General features: G+C 32.3%; 1 protein-coding gene across 5 annotated transcripts in view; it reads left to right on the top strand.

Moving 5' to 3' along the window:
- Positions 1–16027, top strand: part of LOC107992647 (insulin-like growth factor-binding protein complex acid labile subunit) — a 439321-nt gene that overhangs the window by 284112 nt on the left and 139182 nt on the right. For 4 of the 5 annotated variants that reach the window (XM_062072148.1, XM_062072150.1, XM_062072151.1 and 1 more), the window contains one exon: positions 3984–4067. The exons of the other annotated variant lie outside the window; for it this stretch is intronic. In XM_062072148.1, coding sequence (XP_061928132.1) covers positions 3984–4067 — 84 coding nt within the window. The remainder of the gene's footprint in view (positions 1–3983; positions 4068–16027) is intronic. 5 annotated transcript variants of the gene reach the window in all.

The raw sequence follows: 16027 nt of genomic DNA, 5'->3' as shown, positions 1-16027 counted from the left end.
AAGGAGAGTTTGAAATAGAGAAATGGAGAAACGCGGGAGGGGGAAAGGGGATGTGCGGGAGGGAGAAAAATGGAGAAACAGAGAACTAAAAGCTGAGCTGGAAAGGGGACAGGGAAATGGAAAAAGGAAGAAGAAATCTCGCGGAGCGCTCGAGAAAAAAAAGAAAAAGAGAAGAGAAAGAGAAAGAAAAAGAGAGAGTAACCAGAGAAAGAAAGAAGAAGCAGAGAAAATGGCCAACTTCGAGAGAGGGTGAAGAGAGAAATATGGGACAAGAGAAATTATGTGCGAAAAAGAGAAGTGAAGTGGGGAGGAAGGTAAGGGGTAAAAAATCGAGAAAGTACGTGAGCAGCGACGAGAATGAAGAATTAAAGAAACTCGAAACTGCGTCCATAAAAGAGTAACGGAGAAGGAGGCAAGAAGTCGGTGGAGAAGGAATCGTAAAAACGGGAAGAATGTATCGGGTGAAAAAAGCAAAGAAAAGGGTGAGGATGTGACAAAGGACGAGCACGGTGGGTTAAAAGGTGGTTAAAAAATGTAAACTGGGACAGCGAAATCCTGAGTGCAGGGAACAAAGGAGAGAGGCAAAAGCAAGTAAACAAGCGATAAAGAAAAATAGACAATAGCGTGGGGGAGGAGAAGGAGGAGGAGGTATGTTCCTGAACCGAAACGAAGGGCATACGACTTCCGCGGAGGACTTTACCCTGTATCACAAGGGATAAGGGAGCTTCCTTTCGCCCCCTTGGGATAGGCTGCCTCGCCGTACTTTAAACTTTAGCCGGGGGTGAGATATGCAGAAATTAAATATTCATTTGGACTACCAACCCGGTCTCCTCTCCTCCTCTCTTTCTCTCTTTCTCCTCTCTTCCCAGTCTGTCACACGCCCTCCCCCTGCTTCCCCCTGCACCTCCTCTTCATTCCCATTCCCTCGAAAATAATGCCTTGGCCTGGGGCCAGTTTCGCTCAAGGCTCTCGACGATGTGGCTCTTCCTTCCTTCCTTGTTTCGTCGCGGAGGAAAAAGATGGCGAATAGAACGAGGAGAGATGGTCAATGAGCGTGCGCGCACTTCGATACCAAGTAACCCCTTCCCTCTTCTTTTCTTTGGCAACGAAAATTCCTTCTTTTAATTCTCCTTGCTTAATTCCACCCCTCCCCCTCTTCTCCCGTCTCGAAACACAACGTATCGTTCCGCGAGGAAACGTACCTGTTGAACCATTCGCACCGACCGCGTTCGATGAAATAATAACAAGCAGTTTGTAAGCCATTTGCCGGAAGAACCGTCAGAATAACCTTACACACGCCGTATTCCGTTTCTACTTTGGCCTCGTCCTTTTGCTCTCTGGGTCGCGCAACTTGAAGCGTAGTACGTGAGATACACACGGATATATATATGTACATATATATATATATATATGTATGTATATATATATGTATATATCTACCGCGTTGTTGCGCGGCATACATATGTACGTTTCCTCGAAGCGGTTGATGAAGTGTTCTCTCGGCGTGGAATTGCACCGCTTCCTTTTACCCGAGCACACTCCTTTTACTTCCAGGAGGATGGGTGTTCAGGGTGGTTCGCGGTGTCGGGGGAAAGGAGGAAGGATAAAAGGATTTGTTTTGGAGGTTTGCGGAGTGTGGCGGGCGGGGTGGAGTAGGTAAGGAAGGTTGGTGGATGAAATTTGAATATAGTCGTTGTTTCCGCGGCCAGAGTTCGTTGGTACGTTCGGAGACGTCGTGATAGCGGTTAGGTTAGGAGGATACTTTGTACCTTAATCGTTGTATAAATAGTCATTAAACGGTGGGCTAAATGTTGCACGCGCAGCACCGTGCTTCCCTCGTACGCCTAGCGTGGCTATAATTATTTTTGGGTGATTAATTTTAATGCGCCTTCGGATGCATCGTGATATTTCGATTCTTTTATTCTATTTCACTCGTTTATTTTATTTGGTTGGAATAATAAATTGTATATATTTTTTTGTAGTAATTCCGATATTGGGTAATGGTTTATTTCAACCGCGTACGATTTTCTTGATTTTATGCACATTTTCAAGGGATATCAACGTTAAATGGCGGTTTTCATTGGTTTCGGCGAAGGAATTGATTTTAGTTTTTAGTTGGATAAAATGTATGGAATGTGTAATCAATTATTTTACGTATAATTTTTGAAGGACAATATGAGAAGAATAAAAATTGAAATATTTTAACTTCTTAGAAAATATTTTTATTCGCAATTAGGGTCTAAAATTAGGGATTTTATTACTTTTTCTTTAAAGATTAAAAATGGAATATTTAAAAAAGAAAATAAATAAATAAAGAAATTTGCTCCATCGAATTTTATTAAAAATTAAAAAATATTCCACGAACCGGAATAAACGTATTAAAATAATTGATTAATTAATTTAACTCGACAGAGATACCAATTAATAATTTTAAAGTAGATATAAAACCAGGATTCCTGTCCTTCTTTTCTCATCCTCGTATTTTAATTACAACACGATCTTACGTTAATATTTTTAATCCACGTCGTACACGTCCTCGCAAAAATACACGTTCCTCGAAATGTTTGTCGCATTGTGTATAATTTTTCGTGCGAACTTGAGCGTAACACAATCATGTCTCGTTAAATGTGATACAATTAAAACGGGAGCCGAGAGAGTTGAATCCAAAACTCGACTGCCGTTTTCATCGTGTTTCCACATCAGATATATCACGTATCTACTAAACTTTTAATCCTCTTTAATTTCTTAAGAAATTAATTTCTTAAGAGTCAGAACAACATTTTCCAAATTGTAAAATTATATTTTTCAACTTTGATCGTTCCGATTCCTCAAAGTGTATGAAGAAAATAACGCACGGAGAGAAAAACATTAAAAGCGTATATTTTATTTCGGGTCACAGAGAGAGAGAGAGAGAGAGAGAGAGAGAGAGAAAGAAAGAGAGAGAAAGAGAGAGTCGAATAAAGATAAAACGCTGGTCTGACAAGCGTTCGATAACAAATATCACGGATATACGTTCCCCTTTGCGATTTGAATGAAATAAGGCTTAGTGTCGCGTTTGCTCTTTAACGGAAACGTTCCAGAGGATGAATACCATGAGACAGTGCATCTCAATCTATGACCTCTCGCGTTTCATGATTCACACACAATGGAATTATATATATTTATGCTTACAGAACGATTCAAATAATACGAAATTCTGCAATTTCCATTTTATATCCTTAGCCGATCCTTCATCGTTAAATTTTTTCGAAGTTGATGAAATTTAAAAAAGAAAATGGTACCATTCGACAGATGCAGAATCGTTCATTTATGAGAAACTTTGAATAGAAATATATTAATTATCGTTAAATATCTTTTAATTAGAACTTGTTTCGAGATATATCTTGCAATTAATAATGATATCGAAACTGTTTCAAATATTTTATGATCTGATATTTTCGTCTCGTTACATATATTACAACTGATATACAGTTAATCACCTTTAGAGGATCGATTCGAAGCTTATTTTTTAAATTATCAATTTGCGGGGTGAAAGAATCATTCTATCCATCTCACTTAATTTAAACTACTTGTGATTTAACAAACCTCGATCGAGTTTTCATTTACACCAATTTTTTTCGCGTTTATTTTAATCTCCATTCGAATCGAATGGAATCCTTGGAAATCGAATATATAATAACGCTGTATGGAAATATGTTGGATCGTGTGGCAAAAAAGGTTGAGAAACGCTGTTATAAGAACAGTAGGAAGCATCGAGGAGCGGCGAGGATAAAGAGATTTGCTTCGATGTTTTCGCGGTGGGGTGGGGTGGGAAACGAGAATAACATAAAATTTGAATATCATTGTCTTTGTTGTTACCGGTCTTTACGAGCGAGGTAAACGATAGGAATTGCGTTATTTATCGTTGTTGCCACGTGATACGCGGCACACTGTGTGGAAGACAGAAGCTAACAGTTTCTCAACCCCCTTTTTTTTTGTTTCAGATGCCCGCATTCTGCAGAATAAACACAGAGAGTCGAACCGAGGTAACAGGGATGAAAGGATTTCTTCGACTGTGTCGAGAAAGGGTAAGACGAGCTCAGAATGTTGTATCGCGCTTTCAAAGAGTCTTTTACAACGTTTTATCGCATTTACAGAGGATTGTCTCTTTACCGACGTGAATAGAAAACGCTGGAATATTATAAATATTTCAGTTACGGCGCGAGAAACGTGATCTTCTTTTGCAGTAGTGTGTTCTGAAAAAAAAAAGAAGGAGAGAAAGAAAGAAAAAAAGGAAACGGTTGAAGTCAGTATTTTATACAATTTTATGTCCCTTATTTACTGCCGTTCTTTCTTATTTTTTTTTCGTAGTGAATTTCTTTTTAATAATCAAATGACTCTTGTTAAGAATACATATCGTGCAAATAATTAATCGAAAATGTTCTCGATGTTTGTAATGTTTAAAAAATATTCAAATTTCATATTGATTTATTGAAATTTTACGGGTAAATTTTAAGTTATATTCATCTTTTTAACTTACTCACGTAAAGTTAGTGCAACTTCATTTCAAAATTTTTAATAGCGAAAAGAATAAGAATTTCATTTTATTATAATTGGAATATAATTACAGATTTGAAAAAAACTATATTAATTTTCTATGCATAACATATACATGTTAATTGACAATTTTATAAATGCATAAAAAAAATTATTCATTATTTTCACGATAATTTACAATTTATAAAAATTATCTTGAACGATCGTTATTCAATCCTATCTTCCTCTCAAATTTTAAATTTATATCTTATTCCGCACTTCCAACGCCAAGAAACAATTCTCCTCCTTCTTCCCCAGTTCCACGGATTAAAGTTCCAGCAAAGAGCAAAAGTTACACGACATATCCATTGTAACGATATCCTTAATACAATATAAAACCGGCCACGAGTTTCATCCTTTACACGTGACTTGACTTATACACCTCCCGTTTATCGTATTCATGATATTCATAGAGGGGCGAGAATTATCGAATTCCACGCCATTGAGATTTAAATCGTTTCGTTAAAGGAAACACCCTGCAATGGCGCTCCCTATCGTTTTCGAAATCTTCTATATTTACCGCCATAAGTTTCTCTTCTCGATCGCGAAGAAAAAGAAAATTTACAACTGCGCGAAAGGATTTTCGTCGAGTTATCGCAAATCTGGCCGGGTTAATTCACCGGCGTCGCCATTTCCGTAAACGAGTTTGCCGCCGCCGGTATAAACAGAAGACGCGTGGAACAATGGAAAACTCGTGGAAATTGTCGGCAATTTCAGTTTCCCGGTTTTCAGGCTGCAAACGTTCACAACATCGAACAACATCCCTCCTCCCCCCTCCCTTCCTCGCTTCGCGGCGTGGCGTCGAATTATTATTTCCATCGATGGACGGAAGCGGTGATTTAATTAGAAATTAAACGAAAGAGCGGCTACCAAGTTGTATCTTCCAAGGAGATGCCGATCTAATTTACGAGCCACGGGAATCGCCATGATTTTCGCAATAATAAACGCGGCGATAAAAACGGCACCGCCGGCCGTTTCCCAATTAACTTAATTAACATTTATAGGGGGTTAAAATTTTGACGAAAATAATGGGCCCTATTGGGGCAAGTGGCTTTTAATTAATTTTCGCAATTGTATTTCCCGCGCGCGGGATTTAATTAACGAAGACGACTTCCTCGCGCGCGCGTAAAACACGCCTCGAAAAGAAACGTTCCAACGCTTCCTTCTAATCAATCGTGTCTCCTCGTTGACGAAAGTCGGAGATCCAATTAGCCGAGAGCAATTTATTATAACGCAACTTTCGTTTGACAAATCGTTTCTTTATTATTTATTTTATTTTTCTTTTTCTTCGCGGATTGGCGGAGTTTTGATTTCGAGCACTATTGATCGCTTGATTTTATATATTTTTTTCGGTATCTCTATTATTCGAATGAAAATGAAATTTAATTTGGAATTATGGACGTTCGTATCGTATGTACACTAATGTGTTATTGTTCAAACGAAATCAGGAATATGTATTTAAGAAATTGGAACGAGAATAATATTGAATATTTGGGAGTTTCATGATGATTAAAAAAACAGAAAGAAGGGTGAAATTATTTGCAAGATATATATTTCTTAACGAAACTCACGATCAATTTATGAATTTCTCTACTGATAAATTATTGTTTAATTTTGGGACTAGAATAATTAATATGTGCAATTTTACAAATATTTTTTAATAAAATATTTAATTATTTAGGTTAGCGTGTATTATATTTATATATAATATATAAAATTTTTATAAAAAGAATGTGTTTGAGATTTAAAAAATTCTTTGAATACATTTAAAAGTTTCTCCATTTTGAAATAGCTTATTCAAAGAAAGACTGTCTGGTTGTTTGGAAAAATGATGAACCGTAAATACAAGAGGATCTATTCTGTTTATTTGTTTGAAATAACGAAGTGGCTCTCTGCATTCATTCTTGGCTTCATATTTATCCATCTTTTTTACTTTCATCTACATGAAATGACGAATAAACGTAGAATGGCATTGTTTTATTGAAAATATTACGTCTTCCTTCCATTGTTTCTCCTAGATTATTTTCGATATATTTTCTTAAATCGTTATCGTTTACAGTATTTTATGGCTCTTTTCTTTCAATTTTTCCTTCAATGAAAAATTCCCTCCAATGAAAAATTATTTGTTCGAAGCTACAACAAAAGATAAAAATCAATGGGTTATTATAAGCTTTATATGAGTTTCTTGAAATATTAAATTTATACTTGAACATGCTTGAACTTTACAACTAAACTTTACAAGTTTATATTTAAATTTATAAAAGAAGGTATACAATTTGGATAATTCATAATAATAATGTTTAAATAATTTTGATGCAAGACCTTTAAATTTTAAAATTTAAGATTTTTCTAAATGTATTAATTTTTAAAATATTCAAAACTATATGTATGCAATACAAAGAAAAGAAAAGAAAAAAAAGAAAAATCTAAACGATAGTGAACACAAGAGACTAAATTGCAAGATACTTATCTTAAATTAAAACAGCAATTACAAATTTGAAAATCACTCTTTTCAAATTATTTAATGTTAAAGAAAAAAATTGTCAACAATAGCAAAGTTTTCAATTTTAAATATGTTTCTATTTAAATCTTCTCAAATTTATGACATATCATGAGAAAAAGAGAGAGATTTTCGCGCAAAAATCTTTATTCTTTGTTACACATATAAACTGATTTCGTTTACTTTTACTTAATTCCAATTTAATTTAATTTATTTCAACTCATTTTAAAACACCTTGTTTTAATTTATTTTAATCTACTTGAAAAGCAAAATTACAAATGAAGATGTTGTCAACCTCCTCGGCATAAACGTGATGGCATCTCATTTTACCCCATACTTAAATACCTCGTTTTACTACGGAAGGTAATTTACTAGACATTAAATATTTATCCTTAAGCGTTATATAAACGATCGCGTTACACATTAAAATATCGTGTAAAGAGTGCAATATTTATTCACTTATATGATTAATGATTTACTTAATTTTACATTTAATAAATATCCATAGTAATTGTTCTAACATTGTTATCTAATTTATTTGTAAAATATTTATTATACAAAAATGCTTCAAAAAATATGTACGAAGGAAAGCAACAAATTAAAAATAACTTTTTGATTTTTTATATTTACCTTAAGTTTTTTAGTAGCAAAATAATAAAAATTATTAATGAATCAAAATATTAACAAAATATTTTGTAAAATGTCATTATCCATTCTAGTCAACATGAGTGCATAATTAATCAAAAGACACAAATTAAGAAAATTAAAATAAAAGACTTCTACTTTATACAACGTATCAATATTTTCCATGTTATTAAATTCATAATTTTAATAAATCTTTTGACGACAAAATTCTAAATATAAATAATAAATAATATCAACCAGCTTAGAAAAATTAAAAAAGAAATAAACAAACAAAAGTTTTCAAATTTTACATTAAATACAAAAACATTTTAACTTAGCAGTATCGACGCACGGGTTAAAACATTTTTCCACATGGAAAACAATTTGCAACCAATTCAAATGCGAACGATAACAGAAATCAGCCTGTACAACAAAAAAAAACGAAAAGAAAAGAAAGAAAAAGAAACGTACGATTTATAATTAATTTTTGCACGATAATATGCTTTCGACTTTGCGGAACGATCAATGGCGTGAACACGCGGCAAGTTAATCACGTCGTCGAATGATCTCGCGTGGCATGTTCCCAGGCATATCGTTTCGAGTTCCTGCCTTGAACGCGAGCCAATTTGCGGTATATATGTAACTGCACGTCAGCTGCTAGTTCCGCCTTTATGAGGCAAATGAGCCATGCCGATTGAACCGCAATACCACCATATTTACTAATAACACGATATCCCAGTGAATTTTCGGGAAAAATCTCAAATCTCCTCGATTCGGGGGAGGAGCTTGTTAATTAAACGCGACACGATGTCTGTGTAATAATTAGTCGATCGATGAATGGGAACGAAAAATATTCGGGTTATTATATCATACGGGGGAAAATATTAACATAAATCGACGCAGGAGATACAGATTCGAAATCAAATTTTACGAATAATAATTCGCGAACGTTAATAATTCTGTTATTCTGTCGGCGAGAAAAAAAACGATATTGCGCTCACGTGTCGCGTGGATGGTGGCACGTTGGCCGCCGAACCGACTCGGCTCGATTAACGATGCGCCACAATGGAAAATTAAACCTCGATTTCAACATTCTCTCGTATCAAATTAATTAACAATGCGCTTGGCTAGGGGATGGGAAGAAAAGAACGGAGGGAAAGGGGATTTTTAACGCTTTTTCCCCCAAAGCGGTGGGAAATTGGTCGTACATATTTTTCGTATAAACGGTACCCATTCGCGAAAAATTACAGGCACTCGTGCGTCCAATCCTTTGGCGCCCCCACGGATGAGATATCTCCGCGCTACGATTTTCGTTTGTCGCAGCTCTTGTGATTGATTTGTTTAATTGCTTGATTAAAGCACGAAAAAAAGATTCTTCGCTCGTTGTGGAATTATTGACCCGTAAATATATTTCTTCTTTATTTTTTGTTCCTCTTTTTTTCTTTCTTTTTTGCCGTTTGTTATTTGAAAAATTTTTGTTGGAAGGAAGTTTGCTTTGTTTTTTGAGGAACGAGAGAAAAAGTGTTTAAGCAAATGTTACGGGGTTTCAAGTTATTATGTTGTGCTACGCAATCATGTATTCGCAACGAGTTTGTTAAAATTTGACTTTAAAGATGAATTTTGGATTTTTTCTGGATCGAAGTTCTGGATCTAAATCTAATTTCCTCATAATTTCATGATTTCTCCTCAACTTCTATATTTTTTTAATTCCATTTCAAATAGATTTAAGCAACTTATCGAAACTTTCGTTTCTCGTTTAAATGCTAGTCAGATAGTTAAAAATTACCAATGTATTTTCGATTTCACGGATCAAGAAACAGTTCTAATAACAATAGAAATTTAACATTGATGGCATTACTCCTATCAGAATGGATATATAATTCGACGTGTACCAACCACATCGTGAGATATCCATAGGCGAGAAAGGGTTAACGCGGCTCATTGAATGTAGGCGGAGGAAATGGGAGAAATTTGGCGCGTTGGAAAATGTTTTTTGGAAGGAAAAAGAAATGCTTCCTAATGAATTCACGGTGTATCCCCGAACGAGGATACGCGTTTTCACGAAGTCGTTTGAGTTTCAAGTTGAACGCGTGCCAATCTGTGCCCTGTAACTACATATTAACTTCATGGTTTCGTTTTCGCGAAGAAACGAACCGTGTCAACCAGGATACCAATTAATTTCGCTAATGCCCCTTCTCGCCGTGGTATTTCAATTTCTGTGTTTCAACTGAGAGAGAGGCTACTGGAAAATAAAAGAAAGATGAAAGATTTGAAAGATTTCTTTTTTTTTTCTTGATATAGAAGCTTTTATAATGTAAACGTATCGAAAAAAAATATAATAAGTCCAACAGAATTAAATATTAGGGATAAATGTTGAGTTTATTATTTTATCGTATCGTTATTTTATGCTATAAGTCTTTATGAAAAGACTTACTTTATTTTAGAGATGATTAGATGAGGATAAATAATTTTTGTGTTTTATTAGTTTTTTCTTAAAGAAATATTTGGAATGAAATTTCTTTGGCGTTTTGAGGATTTTTTTGTTTTCAAAACGCTTGAAAAATTTTTATATCGATTTTGGCACACGTATTTAAAATATACAAAGTATTTTTTTAAAGCAAAAATATTAAAAATTACACGAATTATGTTTGTCTCAATATATTTAAAAAAATAAAATAGCATTTTGATTGTTATTAAAATAAAATAGAACAAATTAAGAATTAGAAGGTTTAATAAAAAGGAAAAGATAGTATGTTAAATTCGAATAGATCAATAAATTTTTTGCTATGTTATGAGAAATATATAGTAGATAAGTTTTGATTTTTAGATCACGAAACTTTCGAAATTCGAAGTTTTTCTCAAAAGAGTTTTGTCAAGAATAAAAATCATAACAAATTTTGATATCTAAAATTTTTCGAATTCAAGCTTATTCAACGAAACAAAAGCAAATAAAAATATAGAAAATTTGAAGTTTCAAGAATTTAAAACATTTTGAATTTAAAAAGAATAAGATTGAAAGGATTAAATTTGAGCCATTTACTTTTTTTATATCATAGAATTTTTAAACTTCTTTTTTTTTCTTAAAATTCTTAATATTAAAAATAAAGATATATAAGTATATTTTATGACAAAAATAAAAAAATATATTATTAAATAAAAAAGAGAATCTATAAATATATATCTTTATAAATTTTTATTATATAATAGATATTAAATATTATGATTTTCTTTTTAAAAATTATCATACTATTAATTTATTAATCGATAATTATAACTTATTTGCACAATATACAATTATTGAAACTACAATTATTAGACATGACAAAATATATTGTTTTCAATTATTGGTTATATATCTTATCCTAAAATTCCACATGACATAAAATTGATCGTCTATTGATCGAAATTGCTATTGCCACAATACGTAGAAAATGAAAAAAAAAAAAATATCGCACACGTGTCATGTCACGATATTGGTGCCAAGTTAAAAGGAAAAAAAAAAAGACAAAGAGGATAAAAAAAAAGAGAAAACGAGAAAACGAGAATGATTTCCAAAGTGATATTTGTAGAACATGTGTCACCGATTACGTCAGTGAGCACACCGGACATTCGTCACTCGAGACATATCTATCTTTAGGAAGTTCCACTAGTTCAATACGAACCAACAACATTTTATCGTAAAATTTTCATACAATCCTTTCGTTATTTATATTAGATCGTAGACTGAGTTCTCGATTGTAAATTGTATAAATAAGCTATTCTGTGTTTATATTTTATGTGAATTTTGTTCCTCCTGAAAGTTAAAATATATTGGAAGATCGATCGTGGCGATTAAATATTTGCGACAATGTATTAAATTCACAACATTTTTCGAAGAATTATCACTTACATATTTGATTTGATTGCAAAAAAGATCACAGAAATTAAACAAATTTTATACATATTATAGAATGTTATACATAATTGAAAGAATAAGAAACTTATCGAAAAAAAATAGAAATTTATAAAGCAGATAATCAATTATATTTAATTATCATTTATTCAAAGTTGAGAATAAAATTGAAGAATCGTATGAATAATAATTGAGACAGATCCAGATACAAAAGATTTATTATAAATAATACACTTTAAAGATTATTCACATGATAATAGTATAAATATTAAAAAATTAAACATTTTAAACATAAAATGGAATGTATTTTACAATTTTGTAATTGCAATTGTAATGCAGAATTGCAAAATCAATATTTAAAATTAAAACAATATATTCTTATTTTCCTGCAAATACATTATTTCACTCTGTTCCAACGATTCACTTTAAATTCGAAAATATTACTTTTATCTATGATTTCAGCCAAATATCGATATATCTTTTTAAAATCATTAAATATTATCACTCTTCTAAATCTTATTATTCATATTTATCTGATATCAAATTCTTTCCAAACAATGAAAATAGATCATTTAATTTATAATAAATCTCATTTCGATTGACTTGAAAAAAAAATTATTTCAATGAGCGTTAAAGTATTTATACAACTTACAAGCGACCGACGTAATCTCTCGATAATGCTAAATAACACCAGCGGAGCATGATCTGGAAATTTGAAGGGAAAAAAGGAGCAGTTGAAATTAGGTCGATGGCAGCATGGTCTACGCGCGTTTGATTAATCGCATTACTTGTTTTATTAACGTTTTCCCGTACAAATTTACGCGGTCCGTGAAACAGAATATATCGGGCCGATAATTAGACGATTATTTGCACACTCACGCTCGCCCGCATCACGCAAATTTCCATCGGTGTGTTTAATCTTCGCTCGTTAAGATTCACTGAACTATCTTTAATTTTTACCGATTAATACATTGTTATTCGAACACCGCGTATTAATCGATAAATTATTCCTAGATTCTTTAGCAGCGATATACTTTTTGAGAGATATTAAGTGTAGTATTTTTTTTAAATGGAAGTTAAAAAGAAATCGTATATATCATTTTTTTTTTGTTTTTTGAATTATTCGTCTATTAGTTTCGCGATAATTTTTGTATATTTTTCTTTGGATGAAAAGAGCAAAGTATATATACATAACCTATTAAATAATTCGTTATTTCTACGATAATCATCACGTAGATGAATACAAAAACCACGGTAGAAAGTAAAAATTTGAAGATAAATAGGAAAAAATGGCGTTACGAAACGAAAGAGCAAAGTGTGTAAATATTTAACTAGTAACTATTACATGATAAATATTAGTAATCATTTCGACACGTACGTAGATAAAAAAAATTAAAAATTAAAAATATATTTAAACTTTACATCTATACATTTTATTCATAATTTATCCATAATCGATCGCATTTTTAAAATTCTTCTCCGCGCTAAAAAGATCAACGACAAGTATTTCTCAAATTTTCGTAAAAATAAAAATTGCTAGATTCTATCAGATCCATTTCATCGGTTACAAGTTAAACAACGAATGTTTCTTTTTTAACGATAACGTAACATTAATATTTTCTTAACGTGATACGCGTATCTGCGTTGCTGTACGAATCGTAGTTTCTAATAAAATGATAACCGCGCTTCTCGTTTCATCGCGGGGATGAAATTTTGTTGTCAGAATGAAATTTTTCGACGACACAAGAATATCATTACTCTGTCAATCAACTCGTATTACTGAGCCAATTCCTCGCGTCACAGTCAATTACCGGTATCCGAGGAAAATAGACAATTCAGTGACCGAAAACGCTACCACATTCCCATTTTTTTTTTTTTTTTGATCTTTTTTTGAGTGTTAAAAATCGAACTTGAATATTAAAATAATTTTTTTTCTTTCGTTTCTTATATAATATGCAATGATAAAATTATAATTATATATTTATTGTAATATGAAAAATTATATGTATAAAAAAATTGAAAATGACTTAAAGAAGAAGAAAAAGGAATGACGAACAAAATTTTCGGTTCACTAATTAAAATGAAGATAATATTAATTAATAAGATATCAATGTTCAAGGTTTGCTAAAAAGTAATAATTATAGTACACGATTATCGTAACTATTAATTATAACACCTCTCCACAAATTGAGGCACGATTCCAATCAACGGAAAAGTAGATTGGCGAGCATTTAATTAACCAATCAGATCTAAAGTATTTAGGTAATAACAAAATTCCGTTTCTGATGCATTCCAACAACCAAAAGCTAGCTATCGTTATTGCTCGGTGATAATTTGGAATTCCAATTTACATGCCCTAATAATCGATAATCAGAGAATCGATTTCAGTATAATCGATTTTCTGAATAATGGGTATTTGGTTAATTCCAGGGGCAAATATAAACTCGTCAATTCTCAAAGGAATAATCTTTTTATTTTACTTATTCTGTCGTCGATTCAAAGGATCAAGGACGACAACTTCGAACGGATGGGTGATCAATTTTTTTCTTTTTCTTTCTTTTTTTTTTTTTTTTTTTTTGTAATCGTGGACGTGCGAGTAAATGGTCGAGCTTTTTTGGAACGGTACATGGAGCAGCTGTGAACCGAAATGAAACGCGAGCTCGTAGAGAATAACGTTGTTGTCGGTGCACACTGTGTCGCATTTGTGAGTTGTTTTCTCTCAGTGGTTATTAAAGGTAACGAGAAAAATCTTTTTTCTTTTTTTTCGCTATGATGAAACTGGGTGAAATGGAATATTTATCTTTCAGAAAACGGTTTCTTTTATTTTTTTCTTTATTTCGATTTTTAGATTTTGAAGAATTAAAGATTTTGTTCGATTTTTGTAAAAAAGATATTGGTAATGTACGTTAATAAATGTAAGAGGAAAAATTTATAATTTTTTGAAAATTTTAATAATATTACATATTTAATTAAATTAATATATTATATAATTCCATAATAGGATAATAAATGTATATTATTATATTTTTCTATCGATTTTATCTTAGATTTTGGCAGTATCTGATAAAGAATGAAATATCGTTCGATAAATATTTCTACAATTTCAAATAAATGAAATATGGCGCGTTAAAAAAAAAGAAAATTAATTTTATTTTACGAAAAAAATATTAAATACCAACCATTTTGAAATGTATTACATTAACGCATGCCATTGTTCCACTTGTTATCCGTTGCGTACGTATGTATACGAATGGGTGTTTCATAATCTTCGTGAAATTAAAAAAAGGAAGGGGAGTTGGTGGAGCTTCCACCAGATTAAATAGATTTATGGAACGTATTAAAGTATGTAAATGAAAGTTTGCTAGATGACAGTTTTAAGCTCACCTCAAGATCGCCAACGTTATTTTAAAAACGGCGGAGGTAATATTATTTTTCAGTGGAATAATAAACGGGGACGTGACAAGTTGTTTATCTTGTCAATTTTTCAAGAAGCTCGTGCATAGTGAGGCGCGGTTAAAACGTGTATCCTCGCGCTTTATCATTCCGTGACGAAAAAATATCATGTATGTTTCTTGTAGACAACCTTGAAACTCTAATTCTTCTATTCGGAAAAATTTTTTTTACGCAATTTCTCATTACACTTCGTCACGAAATATTCCCCAAAATTTTCATCGACGTATAATTTCTATTCTCTGTTTCTTTTGAAATTTACAACACGTACACCAATAAGAATATGATGGAAATATAGAAATATTCGAAATGAAAAAAGTTATACCCTTTTTTTATATTTGCACAGTCTCTGGCAGAAGTAATATTACGATGCAATATGACCTCAACAGTTATTGAAAATTTTCAAAAAAAGAAGAAAACTGAAAGAGAAAAACATAGTGTCCAAAGATCGTACAGAAACTTTCGCAAAAATTGTTGCAACTAACTTTTACATTTAATCATGCACACGTATTCGAATTAATCAGAAATAAGTCTCGCGAGAAAATTATTAACTATGTTTAAAAACGAAGTATCTGATATATAATAATAATAATATACGATTCTAAACAAAAATTTGAATTATTTTATCCATCTTCCAATTTTTAAAAGTTCTCCTACTTCGCTCCAATGTATAATATGTACAAGATAACGGCGGTTGACGAGCCACGTGTATATATGTACACGTGGTTCGAAATTGGTTCGGCGTAAAGTGGTTTTCTTGATTCTCCATGAAAATTCACGATTAAGATAAAGCTTATTGCGGAGAAAAATTAGGGTTTTGATTCCACTTTCAGTTCAGGCGGAGTTGCGCCTCGTTTCCGAATACCGATAAAGTCGAAATTATAGGTCCATAATGGAAAACTTTCTCCCTAAAGTCTGAAGTTGTCCGATTCCGAGGTTCGAATGAGTTAAGCTCTTTTTTTCGCCCTGCCCTCCTTATTTCCGTG

Source organism: Apis cerana, linkage group LG2 (assembly GCF_029169275.1).
Source record: "Apis cerana isolate GH-2021 linkage group LG2, AcerK_1.0, whole genome shotgun sequence".
NCBI classification, from domain to species: domain Eukaryota; kingdom Metazoa; phylum Arthropoda; class Insecta; order Hymenoptera; family Apidae; genus Apis; species Apis cerana.
Note: the sequence above shows the minus strand (reverse complement) of the source record. Positions and strands in the feature narration are given on the sequence as shown.